Genomic DNA, 20,577 nt, shown 5'->3' with positions numbered 1-20,577 from the left:
GGAGGGAAAACTGGAAATTTGGAATGAGTGTAGAAAAAATATATAAAACAAGTCTGAAGACGACGATTGTTCACGAGCGGTATTTGACGATGTAGATTGTTTCAGAAGTCAAGGATGAGACAATGTGATAATGTTTGACCAAGTTATAAAAATGATCAACATGATGTGGTGCGAGTGGCAGGTTATTAGCTGCAAAATGTCGAAAACCCGGTTTTGTTCAACAACTTTCAAAATTTGACCTTTGCATAACCTTTAAAGGTCACAAAACAATGTTGTGGACATTAAAATAAGGAAACAGGATACGTGCTATAGCTTATTGGAGTTAGTTCGTCGAAGAAGGTCGAAAACCCGGTTCGATTCCCACAACTTTGAAAATTTGACCTTTGTGACGTCAAAGGTCAAGGATTATGACCTTTGGTGCATAACTTCCTCTGGAACATTCCAGGAACAATATAACGTCATATAGGCAATATGGCATTTCGCACTCCTCGGAATATCCACACTTTGATGAAATCAGCGTAAAAACAAACTCGAAGGGGGCGCCACGGGCAAGGTGTTCGAGATAGAGCAAAATGGTTTCAAGACTTTAGGTGGGGAATGACCTCAAGATTATGCATAAAAAAATATTGTTATCCTAGCTCTCAAAGTTGGGCGGTCGTATGATTTTTATGTCGAACTTCGAAATTTTCTAAGTTCGTGACCTTGTGACCTTCACCTTGGGACGAAAATGAAAAATTGAGCTCCGCGGGGCTATGCAGGTGCCATTGGGCGAACCAAATACCGAAACCTCTGTCAGATTCGACAAACCCCTTAGGAGAAGATGCAAATTGAAATCAGCTACCCCCTAAAAACACGTTTTTTGGGCGTGGCTCCGCCCATAATGGGCGCACCACGTCCATTCTCAGGAAAACACAACTAGATCATGATATAAACCCCCCACCAAAATTTTATCAGGATCGAATCAAAACCCACAGAGATATGCTCGGGACAGACAGACATGCAGACAACAATAACGAATATCGTGGTCACTTATTTTTTTTCGTGAACCAAAAACCACAATGGAAAGTGCATAGGGTGTAAGATCAGAAAGTAGACTGTAGAAGACGGAGACAACCGACCTTTCTGCGATGGCAAAGTGATAGACCCATAGACTCTGCTTCATCGTGGGAGATTCCAATAATCTTAAAGGCCTTGGTTTCCATGGCGTCAAGCTGAGCAAGATGTGAGGCAGGAGAGCCTTTTTGACACTTTAAAAACCCTTCCATGTAGCACTACTTGGACATTTAAATAAGGTGGCGTGTGAGACACAATCAATGGCGCTAAACTTCCGGAATATTTTTAATGTGGCCTTTTAAAATCATTCTTGTATTTCAATTTAGTGATACTTGAACGCTGCATGGGGTAAGGTGTTCCATGAAATCTCCAGTCTACTTTAATTTTAAACAACATTTTGTGTTCAGACCTTAATCCTGCACCTTTTGGCTTGGCTCTTCATGTTAATTATGAAAGCTTTATTATTGATACTCATTGTTTTACTTTTGATACAAAGATGACACCTTACCTTACTTTGCTTCTGCCATTTACCAGACTGGTGAAATGGAAGTTCTGAATCCTCTGTTTGATGAGCACGACGTCAATTGTCTGCAAACGCCTACAAAACGCCAGAAGCCATCAACCGAAAGGCCATCCCCTTCACCATCTCGCCTCCAATGAGTAATGAAAGAATGAGGACGAGCCACGACTCGAGATGAGTGTACAAATGGGATGGAGAAGACAGTCTGTGAACTGAGCTGCTGATTATATATTAACCCAAAGGTTTTTAGCCTCAAAATACTGTCCGGTTACCCACTGTCATTACAAAACTACCGATGCAATGCTCGGAAAGCTTTGCTTGTGGTGGCAGTGTGAGCACTGCATAAGGGTTTATTGTAGAGTTAGGGGAAGGTAGCAGGGTGGTGGGGATTGAGGGATTTGGGGGGGGGGGAGTGGATGGAGTGTGTGCACAATTTTACGAGAGAGAGTGAGAGAAAGAGTGAAAATTTTCTTCAACAGAGCACTAGTTTTTTGGGTTGGTGCTTTCAAGTGTTTTTAGGTCTGCCATAATATTCATTTTGGATCATTGCATCGCTGACTGTTTGCCCACAGCACTTGACTATGGGGGAAGAAAGTAGAGGTGCATGGGTTGAATCAAGACCATTACTTCAATAGTAGGGAAACCTGCAAGCAAAATATATTTTTCAGGAATAAACTCGAGCATTATTATTCCATTTGTGTATTCCCATGAGTCGTTCCAAATTGATGTTGGCTTGTTTTATTTGTGTATAGTATTCACCGTCACTCCAAACAAGATTATAGTGCAAGCGGGGCCGGGGGTTGGGGGGGGGGGTGAAGTCGTCGGTGCTTTCGATGAAATTTTGCTTTTGACCGCCTGTAAGCGCTCGCCCGATGCTGCTCCAGCTCCTTACTTGCAGGATTTCTGCCTCGATGTTATGCTTTCAGTGATCGCCTGCAGCTCGTCGTCATGTCGATTGCAGTTCAGCATTTTGTATTGAAGATTGCATTGCTTTGAGTGATGTTCATTGTGACACTTTTTTGCAATTATATTGTGTGTGTGCATATCTCATTCCTTCTTGGTCATATCGACACATGCAACTTTCATCACTGTGATGTGGAAGAATGGCTTTCCAACTCGCTGGGCACACCTGTTTCGTATCGCCTTTTTGACATCATCTCTTACATTTTCGCTTTTTCAGCACTTTTACCCCTGAAAATGTAGTGTCTGGGGTTGATGCGACCATAATGAGCTGGTATTGCTCAATTGCCTTTATCTCTTTTGGGAAGCAGTTGCTTGTGGTGGCAAGCAACTGCCCATCTCAGTTTATGTATCGATCTCAAAACCTGAAGTCAGAATGATCCAGTTGCAAAGGTGGGTCGTTCGTTCAGTTATTGTGTCCTTCTTTCCAGCTCGTTCTCAGTATGAACACTCCAAATCTAGATGATGGGGTATGATTCATCCCCTGCCCACACCCCAACCCCCTCTCCCCCCTCCTCCCGGACAGCCCTCCACTCCACGATATTTCCTCGCACTTTTGGCATGTTGCGTGTCCTTCGTAAAGCTCTACCTACCCACCCGTAACATTTGTTTATAAACCCGATTTTAAATGGGGTATTTTTTAATGTACAAAAATAAAATACTAAATTGATGTGAGATGAAAAGGTATATCTTTCCAAAATGCTTGTGTGTTTAACTTGCATTTTCCTCTGGAACGTTCTTGTAACCTTCAGCGTTTCCTTGAAAGCTGCCTTCTGTGCACCTGTCTTTGTGGTGCCCTTTATTATTATTGTTGTTATTTTAATTTTTTTGCAGTTTGTAGTTATTATGAGGTTTTTTTTTTTTTTTTTGAGAATAAGACCCACCACCCTCTGATTTATTAGCTGGGTGGTAAACTTCTCATGTTGGACATTTCTTTAGATTTGCCTGTCATTTCTTCACTATCAGGTATAAAATGCACTTTGACAGCTGGTCAAGCAGGATTAAAATCAACAATGAATGCTTTTCCACAGTTGCTGGCTTCTTGGTTCGAGTAAAGTTGTGTTTTTGGCAGTTGTGTTGACTTTTCAGTGTTCCTGCTGCATCTTGGTCTTGGATATTTGTGGTTCAAAGAATCTTTATGCTGTACATGAATGGATGTTTGTTGTTTTTTTGTTTTTGTTTTTGTTTTTTTTGTTGTTCCACTTCTTACCCAGACAATAGAATATATTGTGCTTTTAATTTTAATAGTTTTATGTCATAATTAAAGGGTACTTGCAAAATGAATGCCTCCTGTTTACTACTAGTATACGCTATTGCCCGTTTTAATTATTATTATTATTATTATTTTTTTAATAGGAACGAGGCTCATGCCAAGTAAGGTGGAATGAACAACGATGAGAAGGGTGGGGTGGGGGGAGGAAACACTGAAACGATAAAGAAAGTTGGTTGGGTTAGGAATAAGTCAAGGAGGTAATAAAGATAATGGGACAGAATTGGGGATGATGTGAGATGGTGGGACACTACTTGAATCCCTGGAGGGAGAGTGAGACAGCTTCTCGAAGGTGGTTCTATAGATGGGAGAAGTGAGTAATAAAATAGTTGAGGTGTGTAGTCAGCTTGGATTTTGGAGGCATAAAAAGAAGGGGATTGCTGGAAGAATGCATGCACCCTGGAGTAGATAGCGAGGGATTGAGGACTGTGAGAACGTACGGAGCAATGTTCGAGAATATACCGTCTCTACTGACCACCGACCTGTCTGCAACGTGAGAGCAACAGACCCATTGCTTTGGCCTCAGGGGAGATTCCAATAATTTTGAAAGCTTGCATTCCACAAAATCCAGGAGGGACGGGTGTGATGCTGATGTGCCACCCAAAGGGGAAAGCAGTACTCGATTGAGCTACAGATAAATGGTCTTGTGGACTGTGAGTAGCTCTAATTTTACAAAGAAAGGCTTTGATCAACACATGATGCCCCGTCTGTGGCTGGCTTTGGAGGCCAGTTTTCACTGATTGTCTCAGAAAAGGTGGTTTTGTTTTTTTTGTACACATTGTCGAGGCTCGTATGAGAGCTAACAACGCACAACAAGAGATGAGGGGTGGGAGAGGGAAGGACAAAACAGTGGGGAACAGAAGCATTCGGAGATCTGTGGAAGGGAGAGGGATGGGGCAGGGTACACGGGGTATACAAGATGGACACCACGGGGACTTTCAGGATCTTGTACGACAGGGACTTTCAGGAAGGAAAGCAGGGAATTTGAAGGAAGTTGATTTGGTGGGGATAAAAAAATATCGTGGTTTTGGATGGGGGAAGACAAGAGACTGTGGTGAACAGCTGTTTTGAAGAACTGGAGGGAAGAGTGAGATTGAAGAGAGTGTGGGAGTTTATTCCAAAGGTGGGAAAAAAGAGGAATGAAAGAGTGAAGGTTAGCAGTGATTCTTGATTTTGGTAGTTTTACCAGAAGGGGGTTGCTGGCGGACCTTGAGCACTGCCGAAATATTGGGGGAGGGGGGGGAGAGAGACGTATCGCAGACGGGGGGGGGGGAGAGAGACATATCGCAGACGGACGGACGGGGGGAAGAGACATATCGCAGATGGACGGGGGGGGGGGGGAGAGACATATCGCAGACGGACGGACGGGGAGGGAGGAGGGAGAGATGTCGCAGACGGACGGGGGGGGGGAGACATATCGCAGACGGGGGGGAGAGACGTATCGCAGATGGGGGGAGAGACGTACGGGGGGAGACGTATCGCAGACGGGGGGGGGAGACGTATCGCAGACGGGGGGAGACGTATCGCAGACGGGGGGGAGACGTATCGCAGACGGGGGGGAGACGTATCGCAGACGGGGGGGGGAGACGTATCGCAGACGGGGGGAGACGTATCGCAGACGGGGGGAGACGTATCGCAGACGGGGGGGGGGAGACGTATCGCAGACGGGGGGGGGGAGACGTATCGCAGACGGGGGGGAGACGTCGCAGACGGGGGGAGACGTATCGCAGACGGGGGGGGAGACGTATCGCAGACGGGGGGGAGACGTATCGCAGACGGGGGGGGAGACGTATCGCAGACGGGGGGGAGACGTATCGCAGACGGGGGGGAGACGTATCGCAGACGGGGGGGGAGACGTATCGCAGACGGGGGGGGAGACGTATCGCAGACGGGGGGGAGACGTATCGCAGACGGGGGGAGACGTATCGCAGACGGGGGGGGAGACGTATCGCAGACGGGGGGGAGACGTATCGCAGACGGGGGGAGACGTATCGCAGACGGGGGGGAGACGTATCGCAGACGGGGGGGAGACGTATCGCAGACGGGGGGGAGACGTATCGCAGACGGGGGGGAGACGTATCGCAGACGGGGGGGGAGACGTATCGCAGACGGGGGGGGGGGGAGACGTATCGCAGACGGGGGGGGGGGGAGACGTATCGCAGACGGGGGGGAGACGTATCGCAGACGGGGGGGAGACGTATCGCAGACGGGGGGGGAGACGTATCGCAGACGGGGGGAGACGTATCGCAGACGGGGGGGGAGACGTATCGCAGACGGGGGGGAGACGTATCGCAGACGGGGGGGGGGGAGACGTATCGCAGACGGGGGGGGAGACGTATCGCAGACGGGGGGGGGGAGACGTATCGCAGACGGGGGGGGGGAGACGTATCGCAGACGGGGGGGGGAGACGTATCGCGGGGGGGGCGAGATGTATCGCAGGGGGGGGAAAGACCCGAGAGGAGATTGTTGAAGACTAAGACTACCGACCTGGTATGTTGATGATTGAGGGTACCCAATTCTATTGAGTCATGAAAGATAGAATACCTTCCCATAACTCTCCTCCAGCCCCCTACCCCAAAGCCCCACCCTACTCTTTCTCGCTGAAGAACAAGAACTGTACACGCTGTATCTGATCTGGATCATTGGGAATGGTTCCAGACTGTTCATCGTTCATCAAATCGGATCACACTGTGAAGGCTATCTTCAGCCATACTTGATTAATGTGCCCCAAGGGGTTACATACATGCATTTAACCTCCTTATTCCACACCCTCTCTCACCCCCACCCATTTTCTTAATTACACTTCTTCATTTCCGTCTTCTTCAGGTCAATGCCTTGAGAAAATGGGGACAAGGACGTGGAGTTCAGCAGAAAGGGAAAGAGTCGGATGCTATTGTATGAATGCAGGCCTAGGCCTGCCCCTACTTCTTCGTGCAGTCGAAGTTTTGGCATCCACATCAATGGGATGAATGGGCACCATCTCGCAATGGAGGGCAAGACTGCACTGCATATCCAATGCACATATGGTTTTAGGCCATAGGGGAATGACAAAAAGACCTCAGAGCAGTGAATGCTCAATCTCTGACATGGTTTGGAGGCCATCTTAGAAATGTGGTTTTCCTTGGAGTAGGAGTGGGTAGTGGTACTACTTTGTGGGCTTGCATATCAGGCTCAATAACAATCTCAGCATTCTGCATTAGGTATATTGAGGATCAATCAAGTAAAACTCGATATCTTCTTCTTCTTCTTTCGGCTGCTCCCGTTAGCGGTCGCCACAGCGGATCATCCGTATGATCCGCATTATGATTTGGCACATGTTTTATGCTGGATGCCCTTCCTGACGCAACCCCGGTCGCCTCTTACGACACAGGGATATGGTACACCTATTTTAACCGGGGTATACACCGGCCCAGTACACTGGTACTCATTTCGCCGACCTCGGAAGGATGACAGGCTGAGTCAACCCCCTGGTGTATTAATTCAGTGGCCCAACGGGGCTTGAACTCAGGACCTCTTGGATCCCAAGCCGCTGCCCTAACCACTGCGCCAACACCAGGATAAAGTAAAACTCGATATGAAAGTAGTTTATTTCGAACAAGCAAAAGACCATCCATTTATGGTTAGAAGGGGGAAAAAAGACAACCTCTTGATTTCCCTTTGTATATCCTGCTGTTCAACTGCAGCACTTACTAAGCCAAGTTTTCCTTTGGTCAATATCTGTATTTGGAATAATTGGTAGTTACTTTTGGGTGGTGCTGATGATTTGAGGGTTAAACCATCTATTCCCATTAACTTCCTCAACCGGCCTGGTGTTGGCTTAACCATTAAGGTGCTTGGCTTAAGATCTGAAGGTGATGAGTTCAAGCCCCTTGTCAGAATGTTGAATTACAAACCAAGTTATTATGGTTGACAGCCTATCATTCTCCCAAGGTTGGCAAAATGAGTACCGTGTTCTAATAACAGGCAATGCATCATCACCGCCAGAAAACGATGCAGCCAAGCAGCCTCGGGCTGCATACAAATCAATAACACTTCCTGAACAATCCTTGAAATTCAGTCACTCAAACTATTGTGTCTCACTATCATTCATGATCTTTATTAGGCAAACCACAAATCGAAGTTGGCCTCCAAGACCAGTCATTCTCCATTGTGCAACGTCTCATTGGCACGCCTGAAGTCTTATCCACCAACAGCTTGATGGAGTACTGCTCTCCTGGGAGAGCTTGGAAGTGGAAAAAAATCTTGATGGAGTACTGCTCTCCTGGGAGAGCTTGGAAGTGGAGAAAATCTTGATGGAGTACTGCTCTCCTGGGAGAGCTTGGAAGTGGAGAAAATCTTGATGGAGTACTGCTCTCCTGGGAGAGCTTGGAAGTGGAAAAAAATCTTGATGGAGTACTAGCTCGCCTGGGAGAGCTTGGAAGTGGAGAAAATCTTGATGGAGTACTGCTCTCCTGGGAGAGCTTGGAAGTGGAGAAAATCTTGATTGAGTATTAGCTCTCCTGGGAGAGCTTGGAAGTGGAGAAAATCTTGATGGAGTACTAGCTCTCCTGGGAGGGCTTGGAAGTGGAAAAAATCTTGATGGAGTACTGCTCTCCTGGGAGAGCTTGGAAGTGGAAAAAAATCTTGATGGAGTACTAGCTCGCCTGGGAGAGCTTGGAAGTGGAGAAAATCTTGATGGAGTACTGCTCTCCTGGGAGAGCTTGGAAGTGGACAAAATCTTGCTGGAGTACTGCTCTCCTGGGAGGGCTTGGAAGTGGAAAAAATCTTGATGGAGTACTAGCTCTCCTGGGAGAGCTTGGAAGTGGAAAAAAATCTTGATGGAGTACTAGCTCGCCTGGGAGAGCTTGGAAGTGGAGAAAATCTTGATGGAGTACTGCTCTCCTGGGAGAGCTTGGAAGTGGAGAAAATCTTGATGGAGTACTGCTCTCCTGGGAGAGCTTGGAAGTGGACAAAATCTTGCTGGAGTACTGCTCTCCTGGGAGGGCTTGGAAGTGGAAAAAATCTTGATGGAGTACTGCTCTCCTGGGAGAGCTTGGAAGTGGAGAAAATCTTGATGGAGTACTGCTCTCCTGGGAGAGCTTGGAAGTTGAGAAAATCTTGATGGAGTACTAGCTCTCCTGGGAGAGCTTGGAAGTTGAGAAAATCTTGATGGAGTACTAGCTCTCCTGGGAGAGCTTGGAAGTTGAGAAAATCTTGATGGAGTACTGCTCTCCTGGGAGAGCTTGGAAGTTGAGAAAATCTTGATGGAGTACTAGCTCTCCTGGGAGAGCTTGGAAGTGGAGAAAATCTTGATGGAGTACTGCTCTCCTGGGAGAGCTTGGAAGTGGAGAAAATCTTGATGGAGTACTGCTCTCCTGGGAGAGCTTGGAAGTGGACAAAATCTTGCTGGAGTACTGCTCTCCTGGGAGGGCTTGGAAGTGGAAAAAATCTTGATGGAGTACTAGCTCTCCTGGGAGAGCTTGGAAGTTGAGAAAATCTTGTTGGAGTACTGCTCTCCTGGGAGAGCTTGGAAGTGGAGAAAATCTTGATGGAGTACTGCTCTCCTGGGAGAGCTTGGAAGTGGAGAAAATCTTGATGGAGTACTGCTCTCCTGGGAGAGCTTGGAAGTGGAGAAAATCTTGATGGAGTACTGCTCTCCTGGGAGAGCTTGGAAGTGGACAAAATCTTGCTGGAGTACTGCTCTCCTGGGAGAGCTTGGAAGTGGAGAAAATCTTGATGGAGTTCTGCTCTCCGGGGAGAGCTTAGAAATAGAGAAAATCTTGATGGAGTACTAGCTCTCTGGGGAGAGCTTGGAAGTAGAGAAAATCTTGATGGAGTACTGCTCTCCTGAGAGAGCTTGGAAGGAGAGAAAATCTTGGAGTACTTGCTCTCCAACGTCAGTCTCTTCAATGTCACTCTTCCCTCCAGGTCTTGAAGACAGCCGTTTTAGCACCATCTCAGGTCTTCCCTCTCCACAACCACAATTTTCTTTACCCACATTAACCTTCCCCAGTCCAACCTCTTTCCGGGTTTCCAGTTTTGTTTTTCACCCGACGGTCTGGGGATGCCGCAAGGCCGGAATAGTCAAAGCTGCATTTTCCCACCTAAACTAGGGAAAATGGCCTAATGAGTTCTGAAAAAGACATAAAGAAGGGATAACAAAGGTAAAAACATGAAAGAGGTCAAACAGGGTGTAGATTTTTTGATGCCACACAATGGGGTGGGTTTGATGGTTCCACCTCTGCAAATTAGTGATGGAGATCTGAGATCACATTTAATTACTTCTTCACTGTTTGTAACCATTTAATGATGAAATAACCATGCTATTTTAAAAAGTCATGGAACCCCAAGGAGTCATTTCCACAACACTACATATAAATGTGTACAGTACATACTAGCAGGGTATGTTTACACGTTGTAAGCAATAATGAACCGTGCCTCCTCATTGTCTCGGGTCATTTATTATCTTGCCAAAACGAAGTTTTTGCAAGATATGTTAGTCAGCTTGAATGCTTTTTTTTGTTTTTGTTTGTTTGTTTGTTTGTTTGTCTGTAATCACGTATAAAAAATTCTGCAGAGCACAGTTATCGTTGGAAATTTTTGTAACTTCGCATATCAGAGGCCTATAGAGGTCCCTTTCAGTGCATAAAATTTTGAAGGTCAAGGTCAAAGGTCAAGGTCACTTTGTCACAAATCAGGGGAGTCGACGCAACCCTTATTTTTTGAGTAATTTTGATCGGATCGTCTTCAAACTTCATGGGAATATAGTTCATCGTCTGGCGCTCAGCTGATTAATTTTTGGTGGCAATTGGCCTTGACCTTCATGGTTAGCGCCTAAGGTCAAACATATTTGACCCCAAGGTCAAATTTTCAAGTTTTAGGAACCATATCGTGTAGTACCTCAAATTGAACACCTCGATGAGTGCTTTCTAGATATGTCAAGCTTGAGACATTATGACGTCATTTGGTGACGTTATGAGGCAAAAGCATATTTTTCATGGTTACTCTGTAGAACGATTCTCATTGGAATCTCTCGTAGGCAGATATTCCTCAAGGAGTCGCTCCTGGTGGATAGCAGATCTGTTCACCTCAGTGTGACCTTAAATAAGTCACACGTGGTCACCTTTTGGCAAGATACGGGTCACCCTGCGGGTGACATTGGTTTATTTACTTTTCATTTATGGATGCTTTCCAACGGTTCTGTGATCCCCTCCCCCGATGTATGTTGTGTAGTAAAATCATCCCACACGTAGGTTCTTCAGCTCAACCGTTTTTAATGGCTTCTCCTGCTGCCCTGACTCCACAGCTCTGTGACGTCACTCTCTGTTTTGCCTCATCACTTCCGGTTCATTAATATTCATGTGACTCCCAATACCACAATGTATCGGCTTCGATGTCCGTCAGCACACATAATTACCATGTTTCCCCATTGTCTCAGGTCGCTCACCTGCATTTTATTTTAATTTTTTCTTCATTTATTTATATTATTATTTTCTGTATGCTTTCCGACGGTTCTGTGATTTTTTCCGATGTATCAGCTTCGATGTCCGTCGGCACACAAAATTTCAGCTTCCTACATCGCCGAGAAGGTTCCGATCCAGTTAATGACCGAAGCCTTTTTTGTGTCAGAAGGAGGAGCCCCCTGTCGAGCTTATCGATATACCTTCAACTGATTTGGGAGGAAGAAGATCCTGATTTTTTTTTTTACTCATTCATTTTATCCTTCTGTGTTCCCAGAGAAAGAATAAATTGTTTTACAGGTGTGCTTATTTTTTGGTTATAACTAATAAATAGTTGAACGAGATGAGACGTTGAAAAATTGAGTGTGAATGAAATTCCAGCGAATGAGTGAATTTACGATCCTCGACACGGAAGGAATGCTTGACTCAATCGAAACCGGCTCGCACACGATATCCGAGCAATCGTTGAGATTGAGTGAAAAACGATCAAATGATGGAATAAACGTTTGAGGGGAAGAGTAGTTGTTCGATTCGTGTGAAGTTCCATCGGTTCTCGGTTCTCGGCGGCGATTCTCCCGCCTGAACTGACAAGCAGCTCATTAAGCTTCGGGCGTCGGTCTCAACGACCATTTAATTAAAGGTTCAAGCAGGATTAGAAACAAATAAATAAATATATAAAACAAGACTGGTGACTTCGAGTCCGGGAAAGTGTAACTCGCACCTATTAACGATCACCTGAACACACGGAGACGAGCTGCTGTGATGGCGACTTTCACCCGATGTTTGCTCGGTCCGAAACTCTATCGTCAACATCGCAATGGACGCACTGGACAGGTAACATGGTGGTGAGAGGGTGGAGGGGGTCGGTGGTGAGAGGGTGGAGGGAGGCTTGGGGTCGGTGGTGAGAGGGTGGAGGGAGGCTTGGGGTCGGTGGTGAGAGGGTGGAGGGAGGCTTGGGGTCGGTGGTGAGAGGGTGGAGGGATGTTTGAAGTCTGTGGTGAGAGGACGGAGGGAGGCTTGGGGTCGGTGGTGAGAGGGTGGAGGGAGGCTTGGGGTCGGTGTTTAGAGGGTGGAGGAGGCTTGAGGTCGGTGGTTGGAGGGTGGAGGGAGGCTTGGGGTCGGTGTTTAGAGGGTGGAGGAGGCTTGGGGTCGGTGGTGAGAGGGTGGAGGGATGCTTGGGGTCTGTGGTGAGAGGGTGGAGGGATGCTTGGGGTCGGTGGTGAGAGGGTGGAGGGATGCTTAGGGTCGGTGGTGAGAGGGTGGAGTAAGGCTTGGGGTCTGTGGTGAGAGGGTGGAGGGAGGCTTGGGGTCGGTGGTGAGAGGGTGGAGGGAGGCTTGGGGTCGGTGGTGAGAGGGTGGAGGGATGTTTTGGGGTCGGTGGAGGGAGGCTTGGGGTCGGTGGTTAGAGGGTGGAGGGAGGCTTGGGGTCGGTGGTGAGAGGGTGGAGGGATGTTTTGGGGTCGGTGGAGGGAGGCTTGGGGTCGGTGGTGAGGGGTGGAGGGATGTTTGGAGTCGGTGGTGAGAGGGAGGGATGTTTTGGGGTCGGTGGAGGGAGGCTTGGGGTCGGTGGTTAGAGGGTGGAGGGAGGCTTGGGGTCGGTGGTGAGGGGTGGAGGGATGTTTGGAGTCGGTGGTGAGAGGGTGGAGGGATGTTTGGAGTCGGTGGTGACAGGGTGGAGGGATGTTTGGAGTCGGTGGTGAGAGGGTGGAGGGATGTTTGGGGTCGGTGGTGACAGGGTGGTGTTTATGGCACATTTGATTGATATGGAAAGGGATTGGTTTGAGGTTGGTGGATCACGTTGGTGTTGCTCTATTTGAACTTGCTAATTTTACCAAGTGGCTTGGATTTAATTGAAAGTTAATGAATCAGTTGATAATGGTGGACATGAACAGTCTCGTGTTGGCTTAACGGTTAAGGTGGCTGGCTTAAGATCTTCGGGTCTTGAGTTATAGCTCCTGTCACTTTGTTGAATTAACATAATTTCAGTTGATTCAGCCTGTCATTCTTCCAAGGTTGGCAAAATGAGTACCATGTTACTGGTAACAAGGGTTTGGGCTGGGGGGGGGGGCACTGCATCAGCACGTCCAGAAATGATCGATGCACCCAGTAGCCACTGGCTGCCAACGAAATAACAATAAGTGGACATGAACGTTAATCTTTGCCGTTGTTCATTTGCAGGGAGCAGATTACATACCTCACCCTTTGGAAAGGCACAGTGACAGGATTCTGGGCTGGGTGAGTGTTGCACCTTGTTCGTACTGGCTTAAAGTGATCTGTTTGCAGATCTTTCATGCAACATCCAGACTCATAGTTCGAGTGGTACAATTGAGGCAAAAAAGCTCAGTGTGGTGGAAACAGTGTTGCAAAACAAGATGGTATCTCATATTTACAGTCTCACTGGAGGGTATAGATGACAGTAGATATGAGAAATAGTGTGGACTTACTCACCCTGACAGCAATGTTGGAATAGCTTTTTGTGTATCTTTGGGAATGTGATGGTGGTTTTCAATTTTACATTTTGTATGGTGACCCCCTTTCAACTTTTGATTGAATTAAAATGACAATTTAATATTTTAGTATTTTATTCTCAAAATTTCTGCACAAGTGTGTGTGTGTGTGTGTGTGTGTGTGTTACGTTGTATTGTTGCGGAGCCGGGGATCGGTTGCGAGCACGACCACTAGGTGGAGCAGTAGGGTTGACCCTACCGAACACCCAGAATTTATATGTCATCACCCCAGATAACTCCGGAGCCGCCGAGTCCCTTATCGGACAGAAGATCGCCAATAGGTCGACCGCGTGGGATAGGGTCGATTGCCAAACTCAATTTACTTAAATACTCACGTTGTCCAAACTACCAGGGGAATTCACCCTCGGCGGAGCTCAAGCGGAACAAGCCAGTAGCGTGCTCGACCCGTGCATGACCCGAGCGGATGGTCACCGAGCTTCCGTCGGTCCCAAATGCACCCCACTACAGCAACAACGGCCCTCTTTAATTCCCCAACACGCACCGTGCAAAGCCAATGGAGGAAAGGACGAGGAGGAGCTGAAACATTCAACAGGGGATTTATTTACAATAGGGAAAGGGGAAACACAGAGCAGAATTAACACCGAATATAAAGAAATGCAATGTACAAAGAGTAAGCACCTAACGATTTCTACTTACAGACGGGCCCACTGACACACACACACACACACACACACACACACACACACACACACACACACACACACACACACACACACACACACACACACACACACACACACACACACACACACACACACACACACACACGGACATGGACCTTCCAGCCTCGTGCGGTTTGGCTGACACGAGCGAACCAGGCCAGCGTCGAGATGCGGTCAGAAGAACCAAGCGCTAGCGACTGGACGAGCAGAGCCCAGAACACACGCTCGAAAAGTGGTCAGAAGACCCAGGTGCCAGCGAGATGCAATCAAATTCGAGAGCTCCGTTCAGCGCTCGTGCCGACAACCAAAACTCTCTTCTTGGTCCGATCGCGCCGCAACCTTATTCACCCTTTTTCCAGTGGGGGAGGTGGTCATTGGACGACTGCCGAGGAACTCGCTCGCATCTCCCTGATTGGGCGAGAGCCGCCGCGAGGCTCCTCCATGAACTCCGCCCACCACGGTGTCGGCCAGAGCGAGGTGAAGGTGAGGCTGATGCTGGTGTTGTTGCAGAAGATTTATGGATGTAATAATAAAAAACCCTAACTATCAAAATAACTCCGCAGCACATGAACATTTAATTACCCATTAAACAAGGGATGGGACCCGAACTGGGAACACCTACTTATCGATATAACTGTTCTATCGGACCTGTATGTTAAGTGCTCATGGCTTCCAGATTCGTAACAATATAAGATCGTCTCTAACTTGGACTCGATGCACATTGAAGGTATAAAATGAACTTGTGATTAAATGAGAATTTTGTCGAACTGTGCCAAGGCCGGTTGGGCGTGCAAGTAGATAGAGCCTGTAGAGCTTGCAGCATACTTCAAACCAAGGGTGGTGTGGGAAAACACACATTCGGGAACATTGCAAGAAAGATAAGTTGGTCCCCGTGAACGAAACCAAACACCACCGTGGAAACAGACTCGAGGGGCAAAGGAACAACCGAGAAAGGATGCGGAAGAACTGACCACCTCTTCCTAAACAAGGCCCTACTCATTACTGCAACTTGAGAAACACCAAACTGTCAACAGTGTGGATGGTTATTAAAAAAGCAGTTGACATTATACGACACTTGTCGGTGGTAAAGTGCAGTCAAATGTACAAGATCAATCCCTAAATAATCCATGGATAATGCAAATGGGGCACTGCAATACGACGTTGCTATTCCAGCACTCAGATGGAAAAATCAACGTGGACTTCTGTTTCCATTTTCCTGCTTGTGGTCACTTCTCTTGGTCCGAGAAAATACAGTAAGTCCTCGTTTAACATTGTCCCAGTTAACATTGTTTCATCATGAAGTCACTGATGTGTTGAGAATATACTCGTTTAAAGTCGTTCACCGTTTTGTTGTAAAGTATTTTTGTTTTGTTTTTTTTTTACCTGTAATTTCGTCCCAAACTTATGGTTTTCCTCATTTTAATAAAGATTTTGATGAGGCTGAAGAAGCCGATGTCTCACAATCTCTGAAATCACAACGAGAAGATCTGAACCAATGACGATTTGAATCAACGAGAGATGATAATATTCAATTGTTTATTTAAAACTTCTACTCTATATTTAAATAATGTCTTCTGCCTGACGATACATTTTTTTTTTTATCTCGAACCTAACCTCCCCCCCCCCTATTTATATTAATTGTTACGGGGAAATTGAATTTGTTTGAAGCTGCACTTTTCAAGAACGTAACTACAACGTTAAATGAGGACTGGCTGCATCTGCTTCCAAAAAGCTAAGTAATCGTTCCAGATTAATCTGTGCTGCCATAGATTTTATGTTCTCTGTTTGTTGATTCCTGTGTATGTGGATGCTCACTGTGCTTCGCCAGCGTCCCTCTCCGCCCCCCTCTGTGCTTCGCCAGCGTCCCTCTTCGCCCCCCTCTGTGCTTTGCCGGCGTCCCTCTCCGCCCCCTCTGTGCTTCGCCGGCGTCCCTCTCCGCCCCTCTGTTCTTCGCCGGCGTCCCTCTCCGCCCCTCTGTTCTTCTCCGGCACCCCTCTCCACCCCCTCTGTGCTTCGCCGGCGTCCCGCCCTGCCCCACCACCCTGTGCTTCACCGGCGTCCCGCCCCGCCACACCACCCTGTGCTTCACCGGCGTCCCGCCCCGCCCCACCACCCTGTGCTTCACGGGCGTCCCGCCCCGCCCCACCACCCTGTGCTTCGCCAGTGTCCCGCCTCGCCCCCCTTTGTGCCTCGCCGGCGTCCCACCCCGCCCTCCCCCTCTGTGCTTCGCGGGCGCACCGCCACACCCTCCCTCCTCTGTGCTTTGCCGGCGTCCCTCCCTGCTTCCCTCTGTGCTTCGCCGGCGTCCCGCCCCGCACAGCCCCCCCGTCTGCTTCGCCGGCGTCCCGCCCCGCACAGCCCCCTCTGTGCTTCGCCGGCGTCCCGCCCCGCACAGACCCCCTCTGTGCTTCGCCGGCGTCCCGTCCCGCACCGCCCCCTCTGTGCTTCGCCGGCGTCCTGCCCCGCACGCCCCCTCTGTGCTTCGCCGGCGTCCTGCCCCGCACCGCCCCCTCTGTGCTTTGCCGGCGTCCCGCCCCGCACCGCCCCCCTCTGTGCTTCACCGGCGTCCCGCCCCGCGCCGCCCCCTCTGTGCTTCGCCGGCGTCCCGCCCCGCGCCGCTCCCCTCTGTGCTTCGCCGGCGTCCCGCCCCGCGCCGCCCCCCTCTGTGCTTCGCCGGCGTCCCGCCCCGCGCCGCCCCCCTCTGTGCTTCGCCGGCGTCCCGCCCCGCCCCGCCCCCCTCTGCGCTTCGCCGGCGTCCCGCCCTGCACCGCCCCCCTCTGTGCTTCGCCGGCGTCCCTCCCCTCCCCTCCCCACCCCGCCCCCCTCTGTGCTTCGCCAGCGTCCCTCCCCTCTCCGCCCCGCCCCTCTGTGCTTCGCCGGCGTCCCTCCCCTCCCCGCCCCGCCCCCTCTGTGCTTCGCCGGCGTCTCACCCTGCCCCCTTTTGCATGCTCTCCCCCCCTCCCATCTTACCCCCAACCTGCAAACAGGACCTCCTCCCTCATCCATAACTCCATGGACCTCCAACATCGAAGGTCTTCTCACCAATTTTGCAGATCTCTCAATCCAAGCTGCCACTGGTAAACCTGACATTAACTGTTGAAAAGAATCCTTTCTCTTTCAGGATGTCCCCGATTCCTTGGTGTCTCTCCCTGGGTATAGTCTTTTTGAGTTTCACAGGCCTGAACCCCTTTTCTGTGGCGGAGTTGCAGTTTATGACAATAACTCCATTTCCCACTGTCCAAGTCTCTCTTGTACTCCCCTCTCCTCCAACCCCAGGAGTACCTTTGGCTGCGCTTTCCTCTCTGCAACCACCTCCTGTTTGTCTGTCTGCCATACCATCTTACTACCAGGGATGACTATTTACATCATCTTCTCTGCCAATATGGACCATCTTATCCCAACTCTGTCTTTCTCATATCCAGTGATTTCAACTGTCACCATGCCAATTGGCTGGGTGTTGGTACCTCCTCAACTAACCACGGCATTGCAGTGAAGGACTTCTATCACCATTCAGTCAACTTTCACCCAATCGGTGAACTTTCTGATCCAGATTTGTTCCAATGGCACGTCCTTCCCTTCTGGAATTGGTTCTGCCGAATTTTCCTCCGAATGTCTCCTGTTCCTCCTCTGATCTAATATGTTCATCTGATCATGTGATTGTGACAGTCAACATCTCTCTGACTATTGTCAGAGAGCTGCCTCAGTGTCATTGAGTTTGGTAGTTCACTCAAGCTGACTGGCAGGGACTGAAAGCTCATGTCAAGACTGGTCATTCATTTCCATCTCTCCTATTAATGCTGCCTGGGAATCCCTCCACACAAGCTTACCTTCCCTTAAGTACAGATTTAATCGATCTCGTTTACAGTTATCCTCTTGCCCCAGTACACAGAATCCTGTGGTGAGGGGCAGTTGCCTTCAAACAACTTTCCTTCTCTTCCTGGAAATCAAATCTGAAAAACCTCAAGGCTGACCCTTCAAACCTGTCTTCATCTTCAAAGACCTGGTGGCACATTAAGTCTTTCTCTGGTGTATGCTCCCCCTCCATCCCTTGCCTCACTTAAAATGTCGACACAGCTGATGCTGCTTGTGAAAAGGCCAAATGCTTCAATTATGTGTTTATTTCCAAATATTGTGTACCCAACCTCTCACACCCTACACCCAACACCAATCCTACCCTCTCGTACCAAACTGCTCATAGATACCATCTTTCCCACTTGAGAAGGTGGAGAGGTTTTCAGCACACCTCAACTTATTTTCAAACTCTGCTTATGGCATCCAAGGCCACCTTCTGTCATGCTTCAGTGACTTCCTACACTCGCGTGTTCAACGTATAGCTCTCTTGGGATCCTCTAATCTCCTTTCCTTGTTATGGCTGGAGTTCCCCAAGGCAGTGTCTTGGGCCCAGTCTTGTTCCTCATCTTCAACAATGATCTTTCTGATTCCCTGGAAAATCCTGCCTGCCTCTGCTGATTATTTCACTTTCTATCATGTCATTTCTCATGTTTCAGCCAGGCAGGCAGCAATCTATTACCTCTCTGCAAATCTTGAGAAAATCAGGAGCTGGTGCAATACTTGGACCATGACAAATCTTTCTTTCAACAATGACAAATCCCACACACTCACCCTGTCTTTCCAAAAGGACCCTCTGGTAAACCATCCCATCTGCTTCCAAACCAAACCACTTGATGAAGAAGTTGTCACTCTTTGGTGGGGCTCTCCATCAGCTATGATCTTTATGGGGCAGACCATATTTCCAAGATGGCCTCCAAAGCCACCCTGGACATCCTTCATCATGCAAGGTCTTTCCATGACCAATCTGAACTTTTGACAACCCGTAAGGCCTTGATTTACAGCCCTGACAGAGTACTGCTCTCCCCTTTGGGCTGACGCCCCTGCCTTGCACCTTGCCTTTCTTGATGCCGTGGAAATATAGGCCCCCAAGATCATTGGGATTTCTCATGACAAAGCTCTGTGTCTGGGCCTATTACTTTCACCTCACAGACAGGTTTGTGGCCTCCATTCAACCACCTCCTTTTTGGTCTTGTACCCTCTGTCCTCTCGGCTCCATCTCTCCCAAGTTTCTGGAGGGCACACATGGTCAGCCAGTAACCCTCTTATTTTTAAACTCCCAAAATCCAAGCTCACTGGTCACCTTCACTCATTTGTTCCTCGTTTGTCTCACCTGTGGAACCAAATTCCAGTCTTTTAAGTCCCATTCTTTAATTCAGGGTTTTAAGAGTTGTTCTCCGACTCTCTGGAAAATCCTCTATTTCTCTTTGCTGACGACTCCACCCTCTGCCGTACCATCTGTCATCCCTCAGACCGGCAAGCAGCAGCTTCTTCGCTCACTGCAGATCTGGATAAAATCACAAACTGGTCCAACATGTGGAACATGACTTTCAATCCAGACAAATCTCACACTCTCACTATGTCTCTTCGAAAGGACCGTTTAGAAACCCCCCCCCCATCCACTTTCTCAACAATCCTCTGGATGAAGTCTTTTTCTTTCAAGCTTCTGGGTCTCACTATCTGCCATGACCTTTCCTGGGAAAGTCACATTTCCAACCTCGCCTCAAAAGCCAGTCGCCGACTGGGAATCCTCCGTCGTGCAAAGTCCTTCCTCGGCCCTCTTGAGCTCCTGACCACTTACAAAGCTTTTGTCCGTAGCCTGATGGAGTACTGCTCTCCCCTCTGGGCTGGTGCTCCTGCCTCCCACCTTTCTCGGCTTCACGCTGTCGAAACCAGGGCATTTAAGATCATTGGCATCTCCCGCAATGAAGCTGAGTCTTTGGGCCTCTCACTCAATCACCGCAGGTTGGTCGGTGGTCTTTCTGTCTTCTACCGACTCCTCTCCAGCCTTGCCCTCCCTGCTCTCTCTGCGATTTGTCCCCACCACATTTCCACAGGGCGCTCAAGGTCCGCCAACAACCCCCTTCTGGTAAAACTACCGAAATCACGAATCACTGCTCATCTTCACTCTTTCATTCCTCTTTTTTCCCGCCTTTGGAATAAACTTCCTCACTCTATTCTTTCCCATTCTTCCCTCCAGGCTTTCAAAACAGCTGTTCACCACCACCTCTTATCTTCCCCCATCCAAATCCTCGATCTTTTCTACCCCCGATAATCCACCCAAGCCCACTTCCTT

General features: G+C 48.7%; 2 protein-coding genes across 5 annotated transcripts in view; both read left to right on the top strand.

Moving 5' to 3' along the window:
• Positions 1 to 3,813, top strand: part of NPDC1 (neural proliferation, differentiation and control 1) — a 34,923-nt gene extending 31,110 nt beyond the window's left edge. Inside the window, exon 10 of the mRNA XM_085854048.1 lies at positions 1,588 to 3,813. Within this exon, the coding sequence (XP_085710174.1) occupies positions 1,588 to 1,713 (126 nt within the window). The 3' untranslated portion in view covers positions 1,714 to 3,813. The remainder of the gene's footprint in view (positions 1 to 1,587) is intronic.
• A 7,817-nt stretch (positions 3,814 to 11,630) lies between these two features.
• The window catches only part of ABHD16A (abhydrolase domain containing 16A, phospholipase), a 43,170-nt gene continuing 34,223 nt past the window's right edge, over positions 11,631 to 20,577 (top strand). Inside the window, exons 1-2 of one of the 4 annotated variants that reach the window (XM_085854045.1) lie at positions 11,631 to 12,076; positions 13,421 to 13,477. In XM_085854045.1, coding sequence (XP_085710171.1) covers positions 12,005 to 12,076; positions 13,421 to 13,477 — 129 coding nt within the window. In that variant the 5' untranslated portion in view covers positions 11,631 to 12,004. The remainder of the gene's footprint in view (positions 12,077 to 13,420; positions 13,478 to 20,577) is intronic. The other 3 variants (XM_085854044.1, XM_085854047.1, XM_085854046.1) reach the window with 3 other exon arrangements.

Source organism: Eptatretus burgeri, chromosome 14 (genome assembly GCF_056783735.1).
Source record: "Eptatretus burgeri isolate ZD-2024b chromosome 14, Ebu_testis_v1, whole genome shotgun sequence".
NCBI lineage: Eukaryota > Metazoa > Chordata > Myxini > Myxiniformes > Myxinidae > Eptatretus > Eptatretus burgeri.
Note: the sequence above shows the minus strand (reverse complement) of the source record. Positions and strands in the feature narration are given on the sequence as shown.